At 41.6% G+C, this 18,280-nt stretch overlaps 1 protein-coding gene and 1 long non-coding RNA gene across 19 annotated transcripts in view; one reads left to right on the top strand and one right to left on the bottom strand.

The window, feature by feature from the left end:
* NUP93 (nucleoporin 93) overlaps positions 1-18,280 on the bottom strand; it is a 78,045-nt gene that overhangs the window by 17,824 nt on the left and 41,941 nt on the right. For all 17 annotated transcript variants that reach the window (XR_015275377.1, XR_015275376.1, XR_015275375.1 and 14 more), the window contains 5 exons: positions 12,788-12,850; positions 11,004-11,132; positions 4,484-4,558; positions 2,290-2,379; positions 808-947 (listed from right to left, as the gene is read on the bottom strand). Coding sequence is in view for 14 of the 17 variants with exons in the window: in XM_086847580.1 (XP_086703706.1) it covers positions 808-947; positions 2,290-2,379; positions 4,484-4,558; positions 11,004-11,132; positions 12,788-12,850 (497 nt within the window). In the remaining 3 variants the exon portion in view is untranslated. The remainder of the gene's footprint in view (positions 1-807; positions 948-2,289; positions 2,380-4,483; positions 4,559-11,003; positions 11,133-12,787; positions 12,851-18,280) is intronic.
* Positions 7,237-15,040, top strand: LOC111934544 (uncharacterized). Of its 2 annotated transcripts, XR_015275378.1 has the most exons (4): positions 7,237-7,370; positions 8,014-8,090; positions 10,064-10,118; positions 14,914-15,040. It is a non-coding gene; the product is annotated as an uncharacterized LOC111934544 (long non-coding RNA). The 2 variants fall into 2 exon arrangements; XR_002867249.2 differs by lacking the exon at positions 14,914-15,040 and having other exon boundaries at positions 10,064-10,195.

The following is an 18,280-nucleotide window of genomic DNA, read 5'->3' as shown; positions in this document are numbered from 1 at the left end:
GCCAGGAGGTGAAAGCATCTCTTCCCACAGTGCTGTGTCAGAGTGCAGTGCTTTCTGTGCTCCAATGCAATCTGTGTCCCTACAAATGCCCACATAGTACCCTGCAGTTATTGCTAGCATGGGCTGGCATCACATTGCAGCTACTAGAAAAGAGACACTGCAATATCCACATATGCAGTGAATGGGCATTTGGCTTTGGGCAGCTTCACGGCTTGCAGTTCTTTGAGAACTCCACTGGTCAAGGAGCTTAGGCCCCCATGGTACTTGCTAATACACACAGCAAACCACCTTCTACAGTCTGGAAATCACTGCTACATGTCTCAACTTCAGCTTCTTCACATTTTACAAAAACTTCTCACTGTAGAAATGGCATGATCAGAACTTGACTCACTGCACCAGGTTTGTCCCCATGCTGTCCTCACAGGCTGCTGACAGCAGCCAGCAATCAAAAAGGGAGCATACAGAAAAGAGGATATTCTTTTGCAGATGAGTAGATCACTTTCCTCAAGTGAAAAACCTTCACATATATACATATATAGAATATTTATAAGCAACTCAGAAGAAAGAATAAAAGTCTTTGCATTTTCTAAACAACCTCCCCAAGGATTCAAGGCCTTTCAAACTAGAACACTGTTAAACTAGAACAGTTTTTTATTTAAGTGGCTGCTCTAAGCCCTGCACAATAAAGAAGACAGGCAAGAGACATATCTGTGAGCAGCATGAGGTAGCTGACTCTAAGTGCAATACAAGGTCATTCTAGCTTATTATTAGGGAACTCTATCAGTCTTAGCAGAGCACCCATCTTACCTTTCCTCCAGGTAGTGCAGAGCGTGCCTCACAAACTCCATGCGCACCTCCATGTTGGTCCGGACCTTCAGAGCATCGCTGGCAGGAACCAGGGTGACGTCGGTCATTTGTTTCACCATGGCCCACATCTCGGAGATGTTCTATGAAAAAGTCATCCCATGCTTCAGTACAGAGATAACAAGCAACATTGTTTTCAGCTATGTGTTGTTTTGATGCTTAAGAAAAGCGTAAGCATACAAGAGTAATTCACGTCAGTTTAGCTTTGTAATGGAGATACTGGACAGTCATGAAGGTAAGCTGCCTCTGTCCCATGGAATTCAAATTTCAGAGTCTTTTTTGCATAATTCTTGTGCAAGAAGATGGCTATAAATGTTGTACCTGCAATTGTTCCCAAAAATTGACAACTATTTCCAAAATTAGGCTGGATACTTGGTACTCAGTCTCTTGCTCATTTCTAGTTCACACTTCCCACTCAATATATACCACAGCATCATCAGCTTTCCATGTAATGGAAATGGCTCTGGCTGCTGTTGGAAAGCTGTGTGATCAGCTGTGATAAGAAGCATCAAAAGGACACTGATCACTTGGACAAAGGCTCAGTTATAAATAAAGGTTGAAAACCATCTAGACTTATTTATTCACAAGGACAAGACTGTATCAGTATTTACAGGACTAAGGTGTCCCTGCTGAAATGGCAAAATACTGAGAACTAACAGCACTGTTCACTTGGGCAAGGGCAGCTCTTTGATCTCGGTGCTTCAAAGCAGCAAGAGCACTGAAACTCCTCATGCTGTCCCTTGCAAAACAAAAAGAGCTGCTCAGAGTGAAGATGCACATCTGTAATTCAGATCCAAGTGAAGGGCTTGCCCCTCAGCTTCTGAGCAGCTTTTTGCTCTCCCCATTTGCACAGTGTTTTCATAGCTTGACCCTACTGCAGTATTCTCCTCCAGGCATTTCTCCAAGGTTTGTGCAAGTGTTTTCTTTTTTGGGGTGGATCAAAGCAACACAATTAAAGGAAGAGAAATAAAGGAAAGGAGGCAGATCATTGATTTAAAGTCAATCCTAGGGGTTTTGTGCTTTCCTATGAGAGCCTATTTCAGCTCTAGCAGAGTCTGATTGAAGACCCTTTACCCCCAACTAAATATCTTCAAAGGACTTTAAGAGACCACATTCTGTAAACCAAACACAACAGAATCTTTTTAAAATTAAAAGTAATTTTTCCCCTCAACAGCATATCACTTATGATGGGACACCAGGTTCATTTCTTCCTTGCTGTGTTAAGAAATTTTCACCATGACCAACTTCATTGCAGGTGGGCCCTGCTGCACTGGAGAAAATTCCGGTATTGCCTCTGTGTTTTCTGTGGAGCCATGCAATTTTTTTTGGCAATATCAGTATTTTTCCCCCCAGTGTCAGCAGGCTGTTAATCACAGCCTGAAAACAGCTTGAATACATTTCCTTATGTTAACTTACTGGCAGTACCTTATCATCCAGGCCTGCAGTAGCAGCACAAAGGTCCACCAGGTTAGGCTGCAGATGTCCATTCACTATCTTCTCATTATAAATATAAATCTAAAACAAAATTAAAGTAAGCATGTTTAACAATACATGTTATGCTCCGTTCCATCCCCAGCCACAGCAGCAAAATATAAGTCAAGCTTCAAAAATAGTGTTTTCCAGCAAGTCCCTCTGCTTCTCTCCCACATCAGCCACTTCCAACCCAACGACAGAGGAATGGGCATCAGCATCACCCAAGCTTGCACACCATTTCAAAGACCCAGGCCTGCCCTAGCCGGCAGCAGCCCAGCTGTTCTGAGGTTCTGCATGGCAGAGCACTGGGCTGAATGCCCCATTAGACTAATTGCAGCTAATTGTTGGAGGATAAAGAATCAGAAGTGACCTGACAAGTGGATGGCTTCGATGTTCCCCTGCATGGCAGCCTCCTACCTGCTGATGTGAAAGAAACAGGATTTTGCTGGTTTGTGCCAGTATTCAGGGAAATCTGAGACAGGGAAATGAACAGAAATCTGACCCTTCAGAGCCTGCCTTTAAAGGTATACACATACCTCCTCGTTTTAACTCTTGATCTTAACTGAGCTTCATCTTCTATTGTTTATTCTATTCTCAGCCCAAAGACTGTGTCCAGAAATAGCAATTTTCAATACCAGAAAGGCAATACCATTGTACTTTAATTCCATTTAGCATGCAGCACTATAACAACATGCCCAGGGTACAGACAAGATGTAGAGCTCAGAACTGCAAACAGAATGCAGCATCAGTGAAACTGTGTCCATGGATGTCACCATGTTCCTGTGAGGCAGTCTCAACTACCCACGAAGAACAATTAATCACTTCAGTGTAATTAAAACACATTTCACGACTGCTGATAAATGGATCTCCAGCTCTCCTGCTTGACCTCCAGGTCTCCCAACTCCCCTCTGAAGCCACAGGAGCCCCACACAGACTGCTGACACTGGGTTATTCCTGAACTGCGGCAGGCTGACACAAGCACAGCTCAGCCACGCCAGCTTGGGAGCACGCAGTGACTGCACCAAGTGTTTTGGTAGCAGAAGCCTGGCCACAAACACCACATTTCCAGGGCACACTGCAGCAGGTCTGTGCACAGCCCATGACCCTGACAAGGGCCCACCAGCCATGCTGACTCCACAGCTACCCCAGAGCCAGGATTGCTAGAGAGACTGGGCTTCCCATACACAAAACCCAGCATGTAATAACACCGATGGCTTCAAAGCACAGACAATTATGCTTTAAAGAAGACCTTTGGTGTGGGTATATTAGAGTAGATATGAACTAAATTAACAAACTATTAACAGCCACGAAGTCAAATGTACACTTCAACAGCGCAACCATGAACCTTTTGCTATTAGTTTCTTCCCAGTTACCATAACTGAATGCAGATGTAGGAAAACAGATGCACAAGCTGCTCTGCCTCAGCACAGACTGAGCCAAAGCACACAATAACAGTAATTGTGTGCAAATTAGGCAACACTTCGTCTATGTCGTTCCACATATTCCATTTTGAAAAATCAAGTCCTTTTCTTTCATTTTGTTCTCAACACTGCTGGTAAACAGATAATCTCAAATAACAACAGTGACAAATTGGTTATGTAAAGGTTTATCAGTTTTCCCAGAAAATTTTCAGAGGGAGTCTAATGCTACCAGGCATATTAATTCACAGCGGATGCACTAAAGCTTCTCAAAAGCAATGTCATTAAAATAGGATACAATTCAACAAACATCAGGATTAACACTTCAGTGTATTTTTTCCTACACACATACACGAGAAAAATGATCTTCCATATATGAAAAAAAAGGGAATATAAAGCTTTCATTTGCAAACAATTATGCATTGACACAAATCCTAAAAAAACTGCTTTTGAAAACTTAAAAAGAATTTCAGTTTACTTTACAAGCATAAATGCTTTCTCTACAGTCATATATGGTGCTCAGGTTCTCTTTTTGACAAAAAATATCCTATAGCTAACAGGTTCTAAAAACACCAAGATTCACGTGTTTGTCAATAGTGTTTCATCTCCAGGCAGACATTTTCATGTTTTACTTACCATATCTTTTATACTAATCTCCAATCTTTATTTTCCCCATCTCTCTCCATGGAGAACACAGTGTTCAATGAAGTTTTTTCACCTCCACTCACCTGACGAGCATATGCCATCTCCACACTGTCCAAAGAGCTGCGACCTGGAGGACCCATCTCACCAACATAGCTGGGCTGTGGAAGGAGAAGCATATAGGAAGGTATGAAAGTACAGAATTACCACAGCACATTTTACCACTACATCTGCTCCTAAAGAGCAACAGCAAAACACTGTTCTTGACAGAACTAAGAACAGGGTTTTGAACCATTTACAGAGAAAAATGCAGTCTCACTGCAATATCCCATTATCTTCCCAATATAGCTTAAACATTCTAAAGTGACAGAAATCCTCCTTATTCAGTGCACAAACCAACCATTAACTCTCTAGAATTAGGACATCAGTGTCTCTTGGTAGCACCTTATAATTTTAATTCTTTGCTTTTCTTGTCAGTGTCTTGCTGTGAGGCATCTACTCTGAACCTCCATCACAGCAAGGATAGAGAATTCAATGGACGAGCTCAAACAAATCCAGTCTGGCAGATCTGATACTCCAGTTTTGTCCCAGTCCCATGATATAGACATAAAATAGGACTGCAGCATTCAATTGTGTGCTGCAAAGTGCCCCACTGCTGGTCTGCTGCAAGAGGAAGTATGCTGGCAATATCCTGACCTGAAAAAAATAGTCTTTTTACCCACAGAGACTATGCCAAGATTGAGATATTTTGGGTATAGAGCAGGGAGAGACAGCCAATGGAATCATGGCATACAAAATTCATACTCTTATAAAACTTGTAATACAACATGCCAAAATAGTATAATACTGCATAAAGCGATTTTAGGTATTCACTACAAGGCACAGGTATGTTCTCAGTACAGCCACCACTGAACATAGATGTTCAATACTCTGGAGGAAAGAATACTCCCAACAATACTCTCTGCTATTTCCTGTTTTCTCAAAGAATGTAATTCTTCATTTCAGCGTCCACATTGCAAGTCTTGAGTTTGAAAAATAAAGTACAATCATTTTAAAGACAGATCCCTTTGAGGTAAACAGTCCTTTAATATCAGCTGCTTCAGAAGCCATGCTGGTCTGAAGATCAAAGCCAAGACAACCTCACTACAGAAGCATAATATTTATTATGAAGACAACTGACATAGCTGGGGCAAGCAAAAAGGAACAGACACATTTTCAACAAAGCAAGATTTTCAGGCTTGTTACCATATAACTCAAGGCCATGGATAATCATCTAAACTGGAATCAGTAATTTTTTCCGAGAAAGGGCAGGTACATCTGCACAGTTTAAAAATTAAGCTTTTTACCATCAAAGTCAGTTACAACTGGCTGCACATCCTCATTAGCTGTTACAGTGCACCTAAGCAATACTGTCAAACAGCTTTACTGCTCCTTACACTTGTTACCCAGAATGCCAGTACTTTACAGTGCAGACAGGATCACCTCCAAGGATTCCTTAAAGACGTGCTCTAGTCTTGCCTGGAAGAGTTCACTTAAATGTGACCAATTTGCTGCCTGTACAAACAACATGAAGCCCAAATGCAATAGGAAAATCACTGTTTTCACTTCCAGTTTAATCAGCTTTAGAGTTCAGCTTTGCTGACACCTGTCAGACTGCAGCATGGCAGGAGCAATGTTCCTGCCATGACCTGGCTTGTGCAGATTTCAGGAAGAGATCCAGAAAGGGATAGCTTTTCTCCAGATGGTGCCATCATTCAGTTTCTTGTTTCAAATGAGGATGAAATGCTGGCACAGTCTTCAAAAGAATCTCACTTTTTCTGGGAACTGTATCCCAACTTCAAAATGAAATAATACAAACATATGAACTTCCAGATATGTTGCTGATCAGTTTTGCACTGAACATTCTCTCAGTAATTCCAAAATTATTTTTTTTTTTTTTTTTATTAGCTTAACCTGGAATATCTTTTACTGTGTCAGACCTCTCTTACACTCAGGAGCATGTGTCGTTACAAAGACAACTACTATTCACTGTCCCAGTCCAGGAGTTCTGATGAGTAAAGTGTTCACAAGTTAAAATTTAAAAACAAAAAAAAGTTACACAGTTGCAATGGCCAAGAAACTGTTCTGCACTGGCTAGGAATTTATACATAAAGATAAGGGCACTGACCTCTATCAAGAAATTCTAAGAGCTTTGTGTATGCACAGCATACAACAGCTGATTACAGAATAAAAAATACTCAGTTGGTGTTTGCCCCTAATATAATGAAATATAAATGAATGAAGGTACCAAGGATGAACCTGGACAATCCTTTAAAATGGCTGAAATTAGTTTATTACTGCATTAATTTCTCACTAATAATGGAATTTAAATAATGCTTAACCTGATTACAAAATCAGGCAGGTGCATTTAGACCTTAGGCTCTATAAAAACGCCTTACAAAAACCCCAAAAGCAATTTCACATTTTCTTTCTGCAACTGAACTTACACTAAAAATATTCTTCAGAGTCCCTCAGTATGGGTACTGATATTCAGAAGCATCTGCATTTTTATTTTGGTGACAAATCATCTGACACAAATTCCTTTAAACCCACCTAAAACCCGACAAATTCTTTGTTCTAAAGAACAAAGAAGCTGTTAAAGCAGGTTTCCTGGGAAACAGACATGATGGCAGAAATAGCGCTTTGCAGCCTTTCCCTGTGCCGAGCCAGATAAAATGCAGAGTTATTTAAAGTAATGCTAAATTATGGACGTTGTCATTAATTACCGATGAGGTTTCATCTCCTAAAGCAACTGAAGGCTAGTACATAGTGACTCAGTGTCACTTTTCAGCCAGTGCCCAAGCACCAGAAACACAGGGACTGGAGCTTTGTTTTGTGAATCTGTTCCATTTTCTGCTTTGCGGCACCAAAGAGCACCCACGTGGCTGCCGCTCCAGAGAGTGGTGTGTGACTGCCGGGTTCAAACCAATTCAGGTAAGAACCTGAATTTAAAAGGGCATGCCTGCAAGAAGTAACTGCTCTGGGGTTGGGTTTTCCCTTCCATTCTCCAATTTTAGTTTCACTCTAACCATTATGCTTTAAGAAACACTTCTTAACTATCTGCCACAGCTGAGAACTGCCACACTGAAATTCTTTAAATTCTACTGACTTGGTACTTCAGGGAAAAAAAAATTAGGAAGTCTAGAATTTGTCCTAGTTTTCTTATACTTTTCTTTCCTATGGAAAAAGAGCCATGGAAGCAAGCTTATTTCCTATTTTCTTCCCACCTCATGCATGCATTCTGGCTTCACCTTTGAATTATTAAACTACAAAAAAGCACTAGCTCACTGAACTATCTCATGGCTGTGCTAAAAGGAAAGTTCAAAAGGAAAACTAAAGCAGTGAGTCAGCATGGGGAAGGCCACTTCCACTGTTCCCCCTGAATCACAGAAATGGATTGCGCAGGCAATCCTTCCCAAGAGGAGACATCCCCTACAAACTAACGGGGGGAAAGTGGGGAGGAGGGAGGATATCCTTTGCTAGCAAGTAAGAACTTACCATGTTTCAAGCAAGAAAAGGTAATGAAAGTTGTGCTCAAAACAGCAGTTAGGAGCATATGATAAGAATTGTGTTTCAGGTCAGGTTCTGAAGTTGAACTGGAGCAGCAAAAGGAAAAGCAGAAAAGTGGGGGAATGCACAAAGGACTGCAGAAGTGTAAGTGCACATACACAAATCTTGCTGTATCTCTAGTCCGATACTGCTTAAATGGCTTGTGCTGTTTTTCTCAACCACCTTTGAGTGGTTTTGCTTTTCCCTGCCCTGAATTTTGGTCTTTCCAAAATATGATTCAGAACTATAATATTTATTCAGAATACTACCCATTTCTCAAAGCTGCAGCTTAGCTGCACTGCCATCACATTTTTATCTTTTAAATTCACTTAGCCAAATGATGCTGCTTTTCAAAGGAGTCCTCCTTCATTTGCACTCAACCAAGCATTCAGCCTCACTTGCACACCAAACCCTGTGCATGTAAAGATGCATTATTCATCACCCTCATATGCATATGCACATTCCTCAGCAGAAGTCTGGGCAGACATTTTGTCAGCACTCCAAATGGCTTGGCCAGTAGACGCAGTGAATATCTAGGCAGGAGACCAAGCTGGAAAAATCCCATCAAAATACACTGTGGTGGAGTGGAAAGCATCTTGCAGAGCTTGGGATTTAAGGGGTATGAAGACGTGGTACAGAGAGGCAGAACAGAAACCAAGAGGTGCCAGTGTCTCTGTATCACTGCAGGAGCGTGCTGCTTGACAGCAGGAGTGGAAGAGCTTACGGCAAGGGTGGAAGAAAGAAAAACCTGGAATAAGGAAAAACTTGGAAAAGGACAAAAGAAATGCCTCATGGCACAACAGTCATAACAAACACCTTCAGACCTTAGGTGTTTGATATCTTGAAGACAAAATTCAGGCTTTTAATCCCTTTCCAGCCCCACAAGAAGCACCTTTTTATCAGCTCTGGTTTTCCCTGACAAGAAGATGGCCAGGCTGGAGGACAAGGGGGAACAGAAAACCTTAACAGCAAGTCCTGCACTAGGTTCTTTGAATCATGAGCTTTGCCTGTTAATTGGTCTTACTTCCATGAATAATGTGTTGGTATTTCACTCTGCCCAAATTAGCTTGCCCAAAGCTTGAGAATTGGCTTGCAGGCAGACCGGCCCCCTGCTGCGTTTGGATCTGTGCCTTTTCAGCTGATTCTCCATCTCCAGAGGATATCAATTAAACCTCTACTATATTCTACAGGCTGTGTCTGTTTGTGTCACATACACACAAAAAACTTATTTGACTGGAACAAGGCTTTAGAAGAACAACCTGCTGTGGGGAGGTTAGATAACAGGCTTTTAACACAGTAGATGCACTTCAAACCTCTCAGACCTTTGACTTCTTGAGGCTAAGACTAGAATATATCAAGGATTTTAAATGCTCTTGAAATGACATACTGCTACTATGAAAGCTTTGAAACAGAGTGGAGTATTACTGACTGATAGTGTACATTGAGTCTTTAAACCCATTCACGAAAAACATTAGGAGCTGAGTTTCCTCCCCTCCTCCCTCACGCCAATTTGATGCTTGTCCATGGACTGAAAGTAGCATCCATTTGACAATCAAACACCAGAATAGGTGTTTTACCTGCTCAGAGTGGGTTATTAAATTACTTCTGCTAGCAGTTAACATCCACACTCTGAAAGGAAAATCCCATACCAGTAACTAGCACACAAATCAAAGATGTTAGAAGTTATCAGTATAACTGCCAAGTATTCAGATCCACATCCCAAAATAACGGGATAGCTGTTCCTAGTTTTAAATTAATTCAGTCTGCATTATTTAGCATTTCTAATATTGGACAACCTTTGAGAAGTCCCAGTAAAAATGAGTAAAATATTTTCTGGGGAAGAGAGTCTCTATAAAAAGAGGTATGCTAACTGGGATTAACCTATATTTAAAAGAACAGTAATCAGAAAGGGACATTTCATTAACAATTTTAATTATTTCCAAATCCCTATACAGGTCATACCCCATTAGCACCAAGGGCTTTTTTTATTTTTGTATAAATTGCAGGTCATCCCAATGAACAAGAATTCATTTTAATGGGTGAAGAACATGGCTATAAAAAATGTGTCTCTTTTTCAGCCTGGAAGCACGGCAGCTTGCATCCGCTCCACTTCCTATCCCCTCTCCTCTCAAGGTGAGCATTTTCATGGAGTACAGAGCAGCAGCTGTGATGTAACTTTGTGCTCCAGGGACCACAGCTGCTGTCTGAACCTTTCAGCGCAGAGGAGCTGAGCTCCCAACACTCTGCACGTAACTCTGCTTTGTTCTATTCATTTAACTCAAACATTTTCTTTAAGAGAATAAACTGTACAGGTTTAAATTGTAACAGAAGATAAGAAATGTTTTAAGATGATAGTCAGTATCTTTTGTTAAACATGGGTAAGTCTTGCCCAAAGGATTTGGTCATTGCTGGATTAACCTGAACACTAGAGGTCTGAGCAGCACAAAATTCTAATCTGCTCTGCATGAGACAGCAAGATAAAAAGGAAAGTGGGTTTTTTTGGGGTGTTTATTCATTTGGCTTTGCCAAGAAACCTCAGAGACTTAATCAGCCTCCTAAGAAAAGCCATAAATCCAGCTAGCACACAGTGGTAAGGGGAAGAGATGCTCTAAGACCTATGTGTAAGCACAATTGCACCTGAGAAACTCCCTGGTGTCACACTGCAAAGGTTTCCTGAAGTCCCCAGTGTGTTTTCTGTCCCCTGGGTATATTGACCTAGTATGTGTTTGTGACTAAGTTTCCAGCCAGCACATATGCTCAAAACACAGCTTCAGCAACAGCAGCTCCATTGCCTGTACCCATCAGTCAATAAACAGAAATAATCAGAAAGGTTTGATATTTTGCTAGACAATGCATTCTGCTAGCCAGAGCCATTCTAGAATTAAATAGGGATTTTATATTTTTAATTTTCACACAGTTGTAGTTCCAGAATATTTCAGAAGTGGTTTCAGCATGCTGTAATGCCAGCAGCGTACAGTGCTGTGTGTGACTGTGCACAGCATTTAGAAAGACAGTTACCTCGTTTTCCTGGGTGAAATCAAGAGCATCTTCCCCTGATGCAAGCAGAGAATGAAGAATCCTTTGTTTCACCTGTTCCCATTCAACCAGCATTGATTCTCGGTGATACTCCTCAGCCATGGCAAAAGTCTGTTGGTGAAGAAGAACAAGAGTTAAAAAACATATCAAAACACACCAGCCTAACTCTGCTATTAACAGACAAGCCCAAAAATGAAACACAAAATAGCAACTACACAAATTAACCAGGTCAGCCCTCAAGAGGCTAATGGCGTGCTGCATATTATTTTAACAGGCTCCCTGTTCAGGTACAAGGGGATTCAGAAAGTAGGTGTATGCGGAATGAAGACAACTCTCACATACCCCCAGCTGGTAAAAGAGGGAAACTGTGTCTCTTCCAGGGCAGGGCAGCACAGGAATCTGAGCAGGCTGAAAACCGGCAGGCTTCCTTCTTTAACTTAGCAGCGCACACACAGTATCCAGGTTCATCACTAATCTGTGTGGTTTGCTGGGACTTAACTTCTCTGAAGGTCTGACTCACTGCATTTTTAACAAAGGTGGGTATTTATTGCCCATGATCATTTTCAGGTCTTTACCAGTGTGTTTTAGTTTTAAACAGGAAATAGGATAAAATAAACCAGTGTCAAAGAATCAGGAAGTCTCTTCCATCAGGAACATAACTTGGGAAAGCACACAGGAAAATCATATCCCAAGAAAAAACAACCTTTACCTTTAAAATGGCTGATGTGGTACATTGTCTTCAGATCCAATTGGGGAACACAGGGCAGGAAACAGCTTTTCCCTCAGCAGGGGAAATATTCCCATATTTTGGCAGTAGCATTGGGATAGAGAAGATGCTTCACTACCTTTTCTGTTACTGTTGGGGTGAGACTAGCAGCCTCAGGTATACCAACACAGGAAATAAGAGAATCTCCACTAATTCTAAATAGAGAATAAGCTGTATTGTGTCTTCTACTTCTTTCCTGTTCACACAGCTCTGTCCTGCAACGTACTTAACTAAATGTCTTGGTTGGCTAAGTTTTTCATTTCCTTGCAGTTCACTGTTAGGATATTGTCAATTAATGAGCAAAACATTCCTCGAAGAAATGAATTTGTAAGAGACAGTGACATTTGGTAAACATTTAATTACAGTGCATGCATGCAACTAGAGCTTAAGATTTGTGTTTCTTTGTTGCATTATAAAATTCACTTTATATTTTCATGGCAGGATATAGGTCTTACCCACTTATCTTCACTATTATAATTTCAAAAGTATTTTAAATATGCTTCAATAGTTACAACATAATTTTATGTAATTGAAATAATTTATTAATGCTTATGTACTCTTTCTTATCACTTGAAAGAAACACAGGGTCAGTTCTAAACCTGATGCCCCTAGTATACATTGAGGGAAACAATCCTAACATGAGCACTAGGAAGTATGGAATGACATTTCCAAGAAGGAGTTTCAAGACAAACAACAGGAAGCATTTTTTCATGCTGCATAATTCAATTGCGAAAATCACTGTCCCAGAACATGACAGATACCAAAGGAACAAATCGATTCAGAAACAGGATTAGATGAATTTCTTATCAGAAGACAAGTTGCTGCTCAGATGATCTTCAAAACAACTATTTGTTCAGCGGTGAAGATACAAGAGATGAAGAGGGGAAGGCTAATTCATTTTCTTACAGACTAAGTACTGATCCCTTTCAAGGGAAGAAAACTGCAAATCTCTCCTGTTTTTGTTTTTAGACAAAAATGATGTTGCTTTCTTCCAACTTACCCTCCTCCTAGACTCTTCAATGGCAGACAGCAATGCATTATCTTTTTCATTCTTCAGGAATCCCTGCAGAAAAGGAGAAACAGAGCTTCAGCCAAAAAAAAATCAGCCTTGCACTAACATCAGATACATATTATAGTACTCAGCTCTTTGAGCTCTGAGAAGTGCTCAGAGCTCTCTCTGCAGTCCAGTCCCAGGAAGTTTAAAGGTCACTTTACTTCACCAAAGGTACAGTAAGATGCCCATCCAGAGCAACATGAAAATGAAAATGCATTAATCCCCTCTTTTAATATGCATTAAATCCTAGTGAAATGTCCTGCCTCTATTCTCTTTTATCTCTGTGTCCCAGCATCTGCTTCCTCTTGCTCTCCATTTGAGGGAGCTAGGATGAAAGCTGGTAGGAGCGATAAGCCAAGATAAGATTGTTGGACTTGAGTATGCTGAAAAAAATAAAACAGGCTTTGACTTGGCAGCTTCAGGCAGAAGTGGAGCTCTTGGAGGACTGATACAACTGTGAAAAAGAGTCTTAAAAATAGTCAGTTGAGGAAGGATGGAAATAACTAAACAGTTGGAAAGCATACAGAAAGTTTACCACACAGCTTCTCTCCATGAATACAGCTGGAGTGGGTAAAAAGGAAGATTCGTGTTTTTAATTTTCAGTATATGAGTAAATCTCAAAGAGGTCAGGTGTGTGTGAACAAATTGATTTAGATGAGCTGTTAGGTCCTTATCCCAAAGGATTACTTTTATGACCTATACTAAGAAATATAAAATAAAGTTTTAACTTTAAACAAATACCTGTGGGGTAAACTGCAGTAAAGCACACAGACAACAATCAGGATATGTTTATCACATTTTAACATGAATATCTTTATTTTGAATTCTCACTGTTACATCACCAATTAAATAAACCAAGTTAATTTGTATGCCCAGACTTCAATGCAATCATTATTCAGGTCATAAAAAAGAAAAAGCTTTTTTATCCTTCTGAAGTAATCAGCTATAAATTATCAACTCCATTAATCGCTAATATCTTAAAAGTCTGTACACCCACTCCACAGCTCTAAAACCAAAAGCTGCTAACAAACCTGGAGAAAGGGAACTCAGTGGACCATGCTTTATGCTTTTATAAAGAGAAAATATGACTGCAGCAGTGTCCAACTGAATTTATCAGGAATTTTGTGCCTTCTAGTCTCCCCATCTTCCTGCAAAGAATTCCTGTGGTGACACACAGAGATTTGGGCTTTTGGAAAAATATTCTTATGGTAGGTCTTAGAAACAGTGCTGCAGCAGTAATAAATACAACCACAAGTATCACAGAGTAATACTTAGCTCTGGGAGTTGAGGAGCAATAGAAATCTCCCCAGTCTGAAGCAATCTGGCAGGACACTGTCACATAGGAGTGCTGCCGGCTTCCTGCTCCCCAGCACCAGCATATGAAATAACAGGCATTGCACCCTCTCCTTCTAAATATGTAGAACAAGCATTTGAGGTACAGGGACAGGCTGTGACCCCCTTTAGCTGGAAATAAGAAGGTGACCCCTTTCTGTACACCAGAGAGAGAACAGGCCGCCATCCTCAAAGAGACGTGCGGTGCAGCTCCCCAGAAAGAGCCCTTGAATTACACACGGAAGAGAGCGGTCACTGCTACCCAGCCTATTCTTCATTTTACCAGCCGACAGGTCCTGCTTTATTTTTAGACAATGCCCACAGAGAAATCACAGCTACAACCTGAAAAAAAGGAAGCTAAATCCAGATCCTTGCACACGTCTGGGGACCAACTATTACAGCAGCTGTCACTGAGACAAGGGCTGCCGCAGTCACCTAACTGGGCCAAGACAGCCTCGGCTCTGTGCAGGAGAGGGATGGAGATGTGCCTGTAAAGCTTGTCCCTACTCTGGGAGGGCAATGAGTTTTCTGGCTGGTTTTTTTTTTTTTTTTCCACTTCCCCCCCCTCCAACCTAAAATGGAGGAAAATTATCTGGAATTAAAACAAGCAATGCTTCTGGACCTTCAAAGCACACACCAATACATGAGCAGAAGAGACAGACTTGCTTCCGATGGTAGAGATCTGATGCTGCAGAGAACAGTGTGTTAGCTCTATTCTAACAACACTGCTTATTTTACAGGCAAAACCAGCCCACTGTCTCCAAGATGCAGACCTAGAGCTATCTGCATGTGATGGAGGGTGTGAGCTTACAGAGGTCCTGGATGCCTGGCTCCCTGCTTGCTCTGTGAGCACTGGACTCCTGAAAACCCCAAGAATATAAGTCCTACCTTTCCTGCCCTTGGTCTTCCCGTCTTTCCTTTCAGGGATGTGTGCCCTAGCAGGTATCTGCCTAGAAATGTACACAGCAGCGATGGTAATCAACAGAGGAATTTAAGATGTGCTAAAACTTCACTTGATGTCAGTAAATCCAGGCTGAGTATCTTAATGAAACTGCCCAGCTCCCAGAGAGTTCTACTAGGTCCATTTAAGGAAACACATTACACTGAATGCAAATTAGAGGATGATAATTGTCTTTTTTAATCTCAAAAGCTACTTCTTTAGCAAAATAAAATCCTCACACATTCAAAATAACATCTGTAATGCCTCACTAAGGATAAATAAATTTTAAAAAGTTTGCCCTATGTCTTGTGTTAAACATTATGACTCTAGCATGACAGTTTCAGCTTCAGTTAATTACAGACTAATTGTTAAACCTCAGAAGAGGGGGTTTCAGGAACTGATGCTGAAGTTCCTGTTACTGCTTGTGCGAGCTGCTTCTACTTAGGCCAAATAAGAGCTCCTGGGGGTGTCACTCCAGGCTTTGGTGGCCAGAATTTCACATTCTCGTTAAGAATGTGAGGTGTGTCCGGCTGATTGCTGGATCCCCTGGATTTATCACATTGCCACCTAGTGGTGCACTACACTTTGATCACCAGACATGATTTCACGGACATACAAAAATGCACACAAATGCACACAATTGCACCTCTGCTGCATGAAAAAGCAGAGCTCCGGAACAAGGACAGGCAGAAAGATGGCAGAGATGCATTTTACACTGGAGAAATGTTGTCCTCAGAAATCCCAGGTCACAACTTTAAGGGTTCACATATCTCTTAAGAAGGCTGGGCTGTTAACAGTGCTGGTTGTGCTCGCCAGTTACATCTGCCCTAAAAGCTTTCTGCAATCCCAGAGGCAAGGTTTGACTTTGCCACGAACGCTGGCAGACTGTAACGAGGATGCGGAGGTGCAGCGTTCAGCACGCACGGGGAGTGCACGACCCACAAAGCAGGAGCCGCCCTCTCGGGGGAGATGCTGCTGATTGTACAACGAGTAACGAGTTGCTTCATATTCAGCATCCAAAGAGAAAAGCGGGAGGAGAACAGAGATGATTGTTAGGAGACAAAAGGCTATTTCGCAGAGGCAGATGGCAAAGATAGGAACAGCCAACACAAGCACTGCTATAATCTCAGAGGTGAAAACCTCACCTTGCAGCTCTCTGTGCACAAGCTCTGCCAGTGCAGGGATCCCAGTGTAGCCCGGATTTTACTTGAAAATGAAAATCTTACTTCCCTGAGGCAGGTTTAAGCAAAAAGCTCACAGAGCCTTAATGCCACATCACCCTGCCCTGCTTTAGTGAGTGGCTTTTGATTTTCCTTTCTGTTGCTGTCTGACTCCCACACATCCTTCCTGCATCTAGTTTGGAAGGGAAGCAGCATAACTCTTCTCCATCCCCAGTTCTCTGCACCACTCAGGGCTGAATGTTTCCCACACACCATTTGTACAATATCCGATGCGATGGTGTTTGCAAAACAGGGACACAGGCACAGAAATACACCCACTGTCACACTTTCAGGTTCCCGCTTCTCAGTTAGTCCCACTTACACTTACATGTCTACTGACTCTCAGCATCTTTCCTAAGCACATTCCAGATCCTCTTGGATCTCCTACACCTCAGATTTCAGCCTGATCTCACAGTCTCCCTTTTTTGCTGAAATCCAGCCTCACTTGATGAAGGTTTGTAGAAGTGGAAGGGCAGGACAGAACCCCTGGCAGCAGCCCGTGCTTGCTCCAGTATTACCCCTGATGTCAGACAACCACTGACTGACACAGGCTGGTTTGACAGCAACCAGCACCTGCCTTGCTCCAGCTTGAATTCCAGCAAGAGAGTGTTCCAGTAGTTCATTATCAGTACAAAAGGGCACACATGCACGCACCGATGGTCTCTTTTTGACAGGAGACTGAAAGTCTCTTCCATTTACTGCAGTAAATGAGGTTAGTAAACTCTCCTGGCTGAGAGAAGTCTCTTAATTACTTTCATCAGCCAGGCCATACTTTTAATACTTGATCTTAGTATTCAAGCTGTCAAGAGAAGGCGAATGTTGCCAAATAGTATACTGAGACCTTGGATGTTGACAGCAATGGGTACTTTTTCACTGGCACAGAAATAAAGAAGAAAATGAAATGAACAATCTGGGACCATTTCAAGTCAATTGCTCTTTGATTAAAATATTTCCAAGAGCTGGATTTCCAGTAGATCCAGTGAATCCAGCAGGGACAGTTAACAAAAATCACTCTTTGGCAACTCCAGGTGAAGCACCTGAATTTATTATTTCTGCTAGCAATTCTAAGAAACAAATCTGCTAAATACAATCCTATTGAAAACATGGACACATCTGAGCCCACTCCTGCGGCTATGTACCCTGGGACAACCCTCCTGGCCACGTTCTCTCTGGAAACAGAAAAGGAAGCAAAACTACCTGGCAGTTTTTAAATCTAAATTATTGTTTGTGCTGACACAAGCATCAGTGCTTGCTGTCTGGCCAAAGGGTGAAGAACTATGGCCAATTACTGGATTCCCAAGGATGGGGACACAAGTGTAGCGTAAGCAGTATTTCAGTCTATTCACTCTTCCTTTGTATGTGTGATGCCATCATGTCTTGGAAGCTTCCATAGATCTCCCACGATTTATTTTTCAGATATCATCAGGTTTTTTGGGCTAAAGCCATGCAGATAAGAAGCTTCACTACATACCTTGGCCTGTGCAGTACAGTGTCCTTCAAAGCAGCAAGGCAGATACCCAAAGATCAGCTAGCAAGAACAACAAGCAAAGAGCATTTGTGAAATTGGCTTCCTCCTTGGAGAGCTTCAGATGGCAAAACTGCTATGGGGCCAAAACATACTGAGAGCAGAGAGGAAGACAATGCCAGGAAGGGTGATTCACCAGTCAGTATCACTTCAAAGCTGCACGAGAGGCAAGAAACTCATCACTGTACACAGACAAAAAGGTGCACTGGAAAGGATGGTCTGACGAGTCTCATCCCATAGCTGTATCCGTTGTTCAATTTAAGGATTTAGCAATACAAAATTTCCCAAGCCTAAGACAGCTGCACTTGTCAAACTACAACATACATTTCTCAACTTCCTTGCCATCATGTTAAGAGTGGGAAATCCTGCAACATTTTTAATTCTCTGTTGATTGAACAGGAGAAGCAGGAAAAAAACAGAAG

Source organism: Cyanistes caeruleus, chromosome 12, assembly GCF_971803275.1.
Source record: "Cyanistes caeruleus chromosome 12, bCyaCae1.hap1.1, whole genome shotgun sequence".
Classification (NCBI taxonomy): Eukaryota; Metazoa; Chordata; class Aves; order Passeriformes; family Paridae; genus Cyanistes; species Cyanistes caeruleus.
This window is presented reverse-complemented; position numbering and strand designations above follow the sequence as displayed.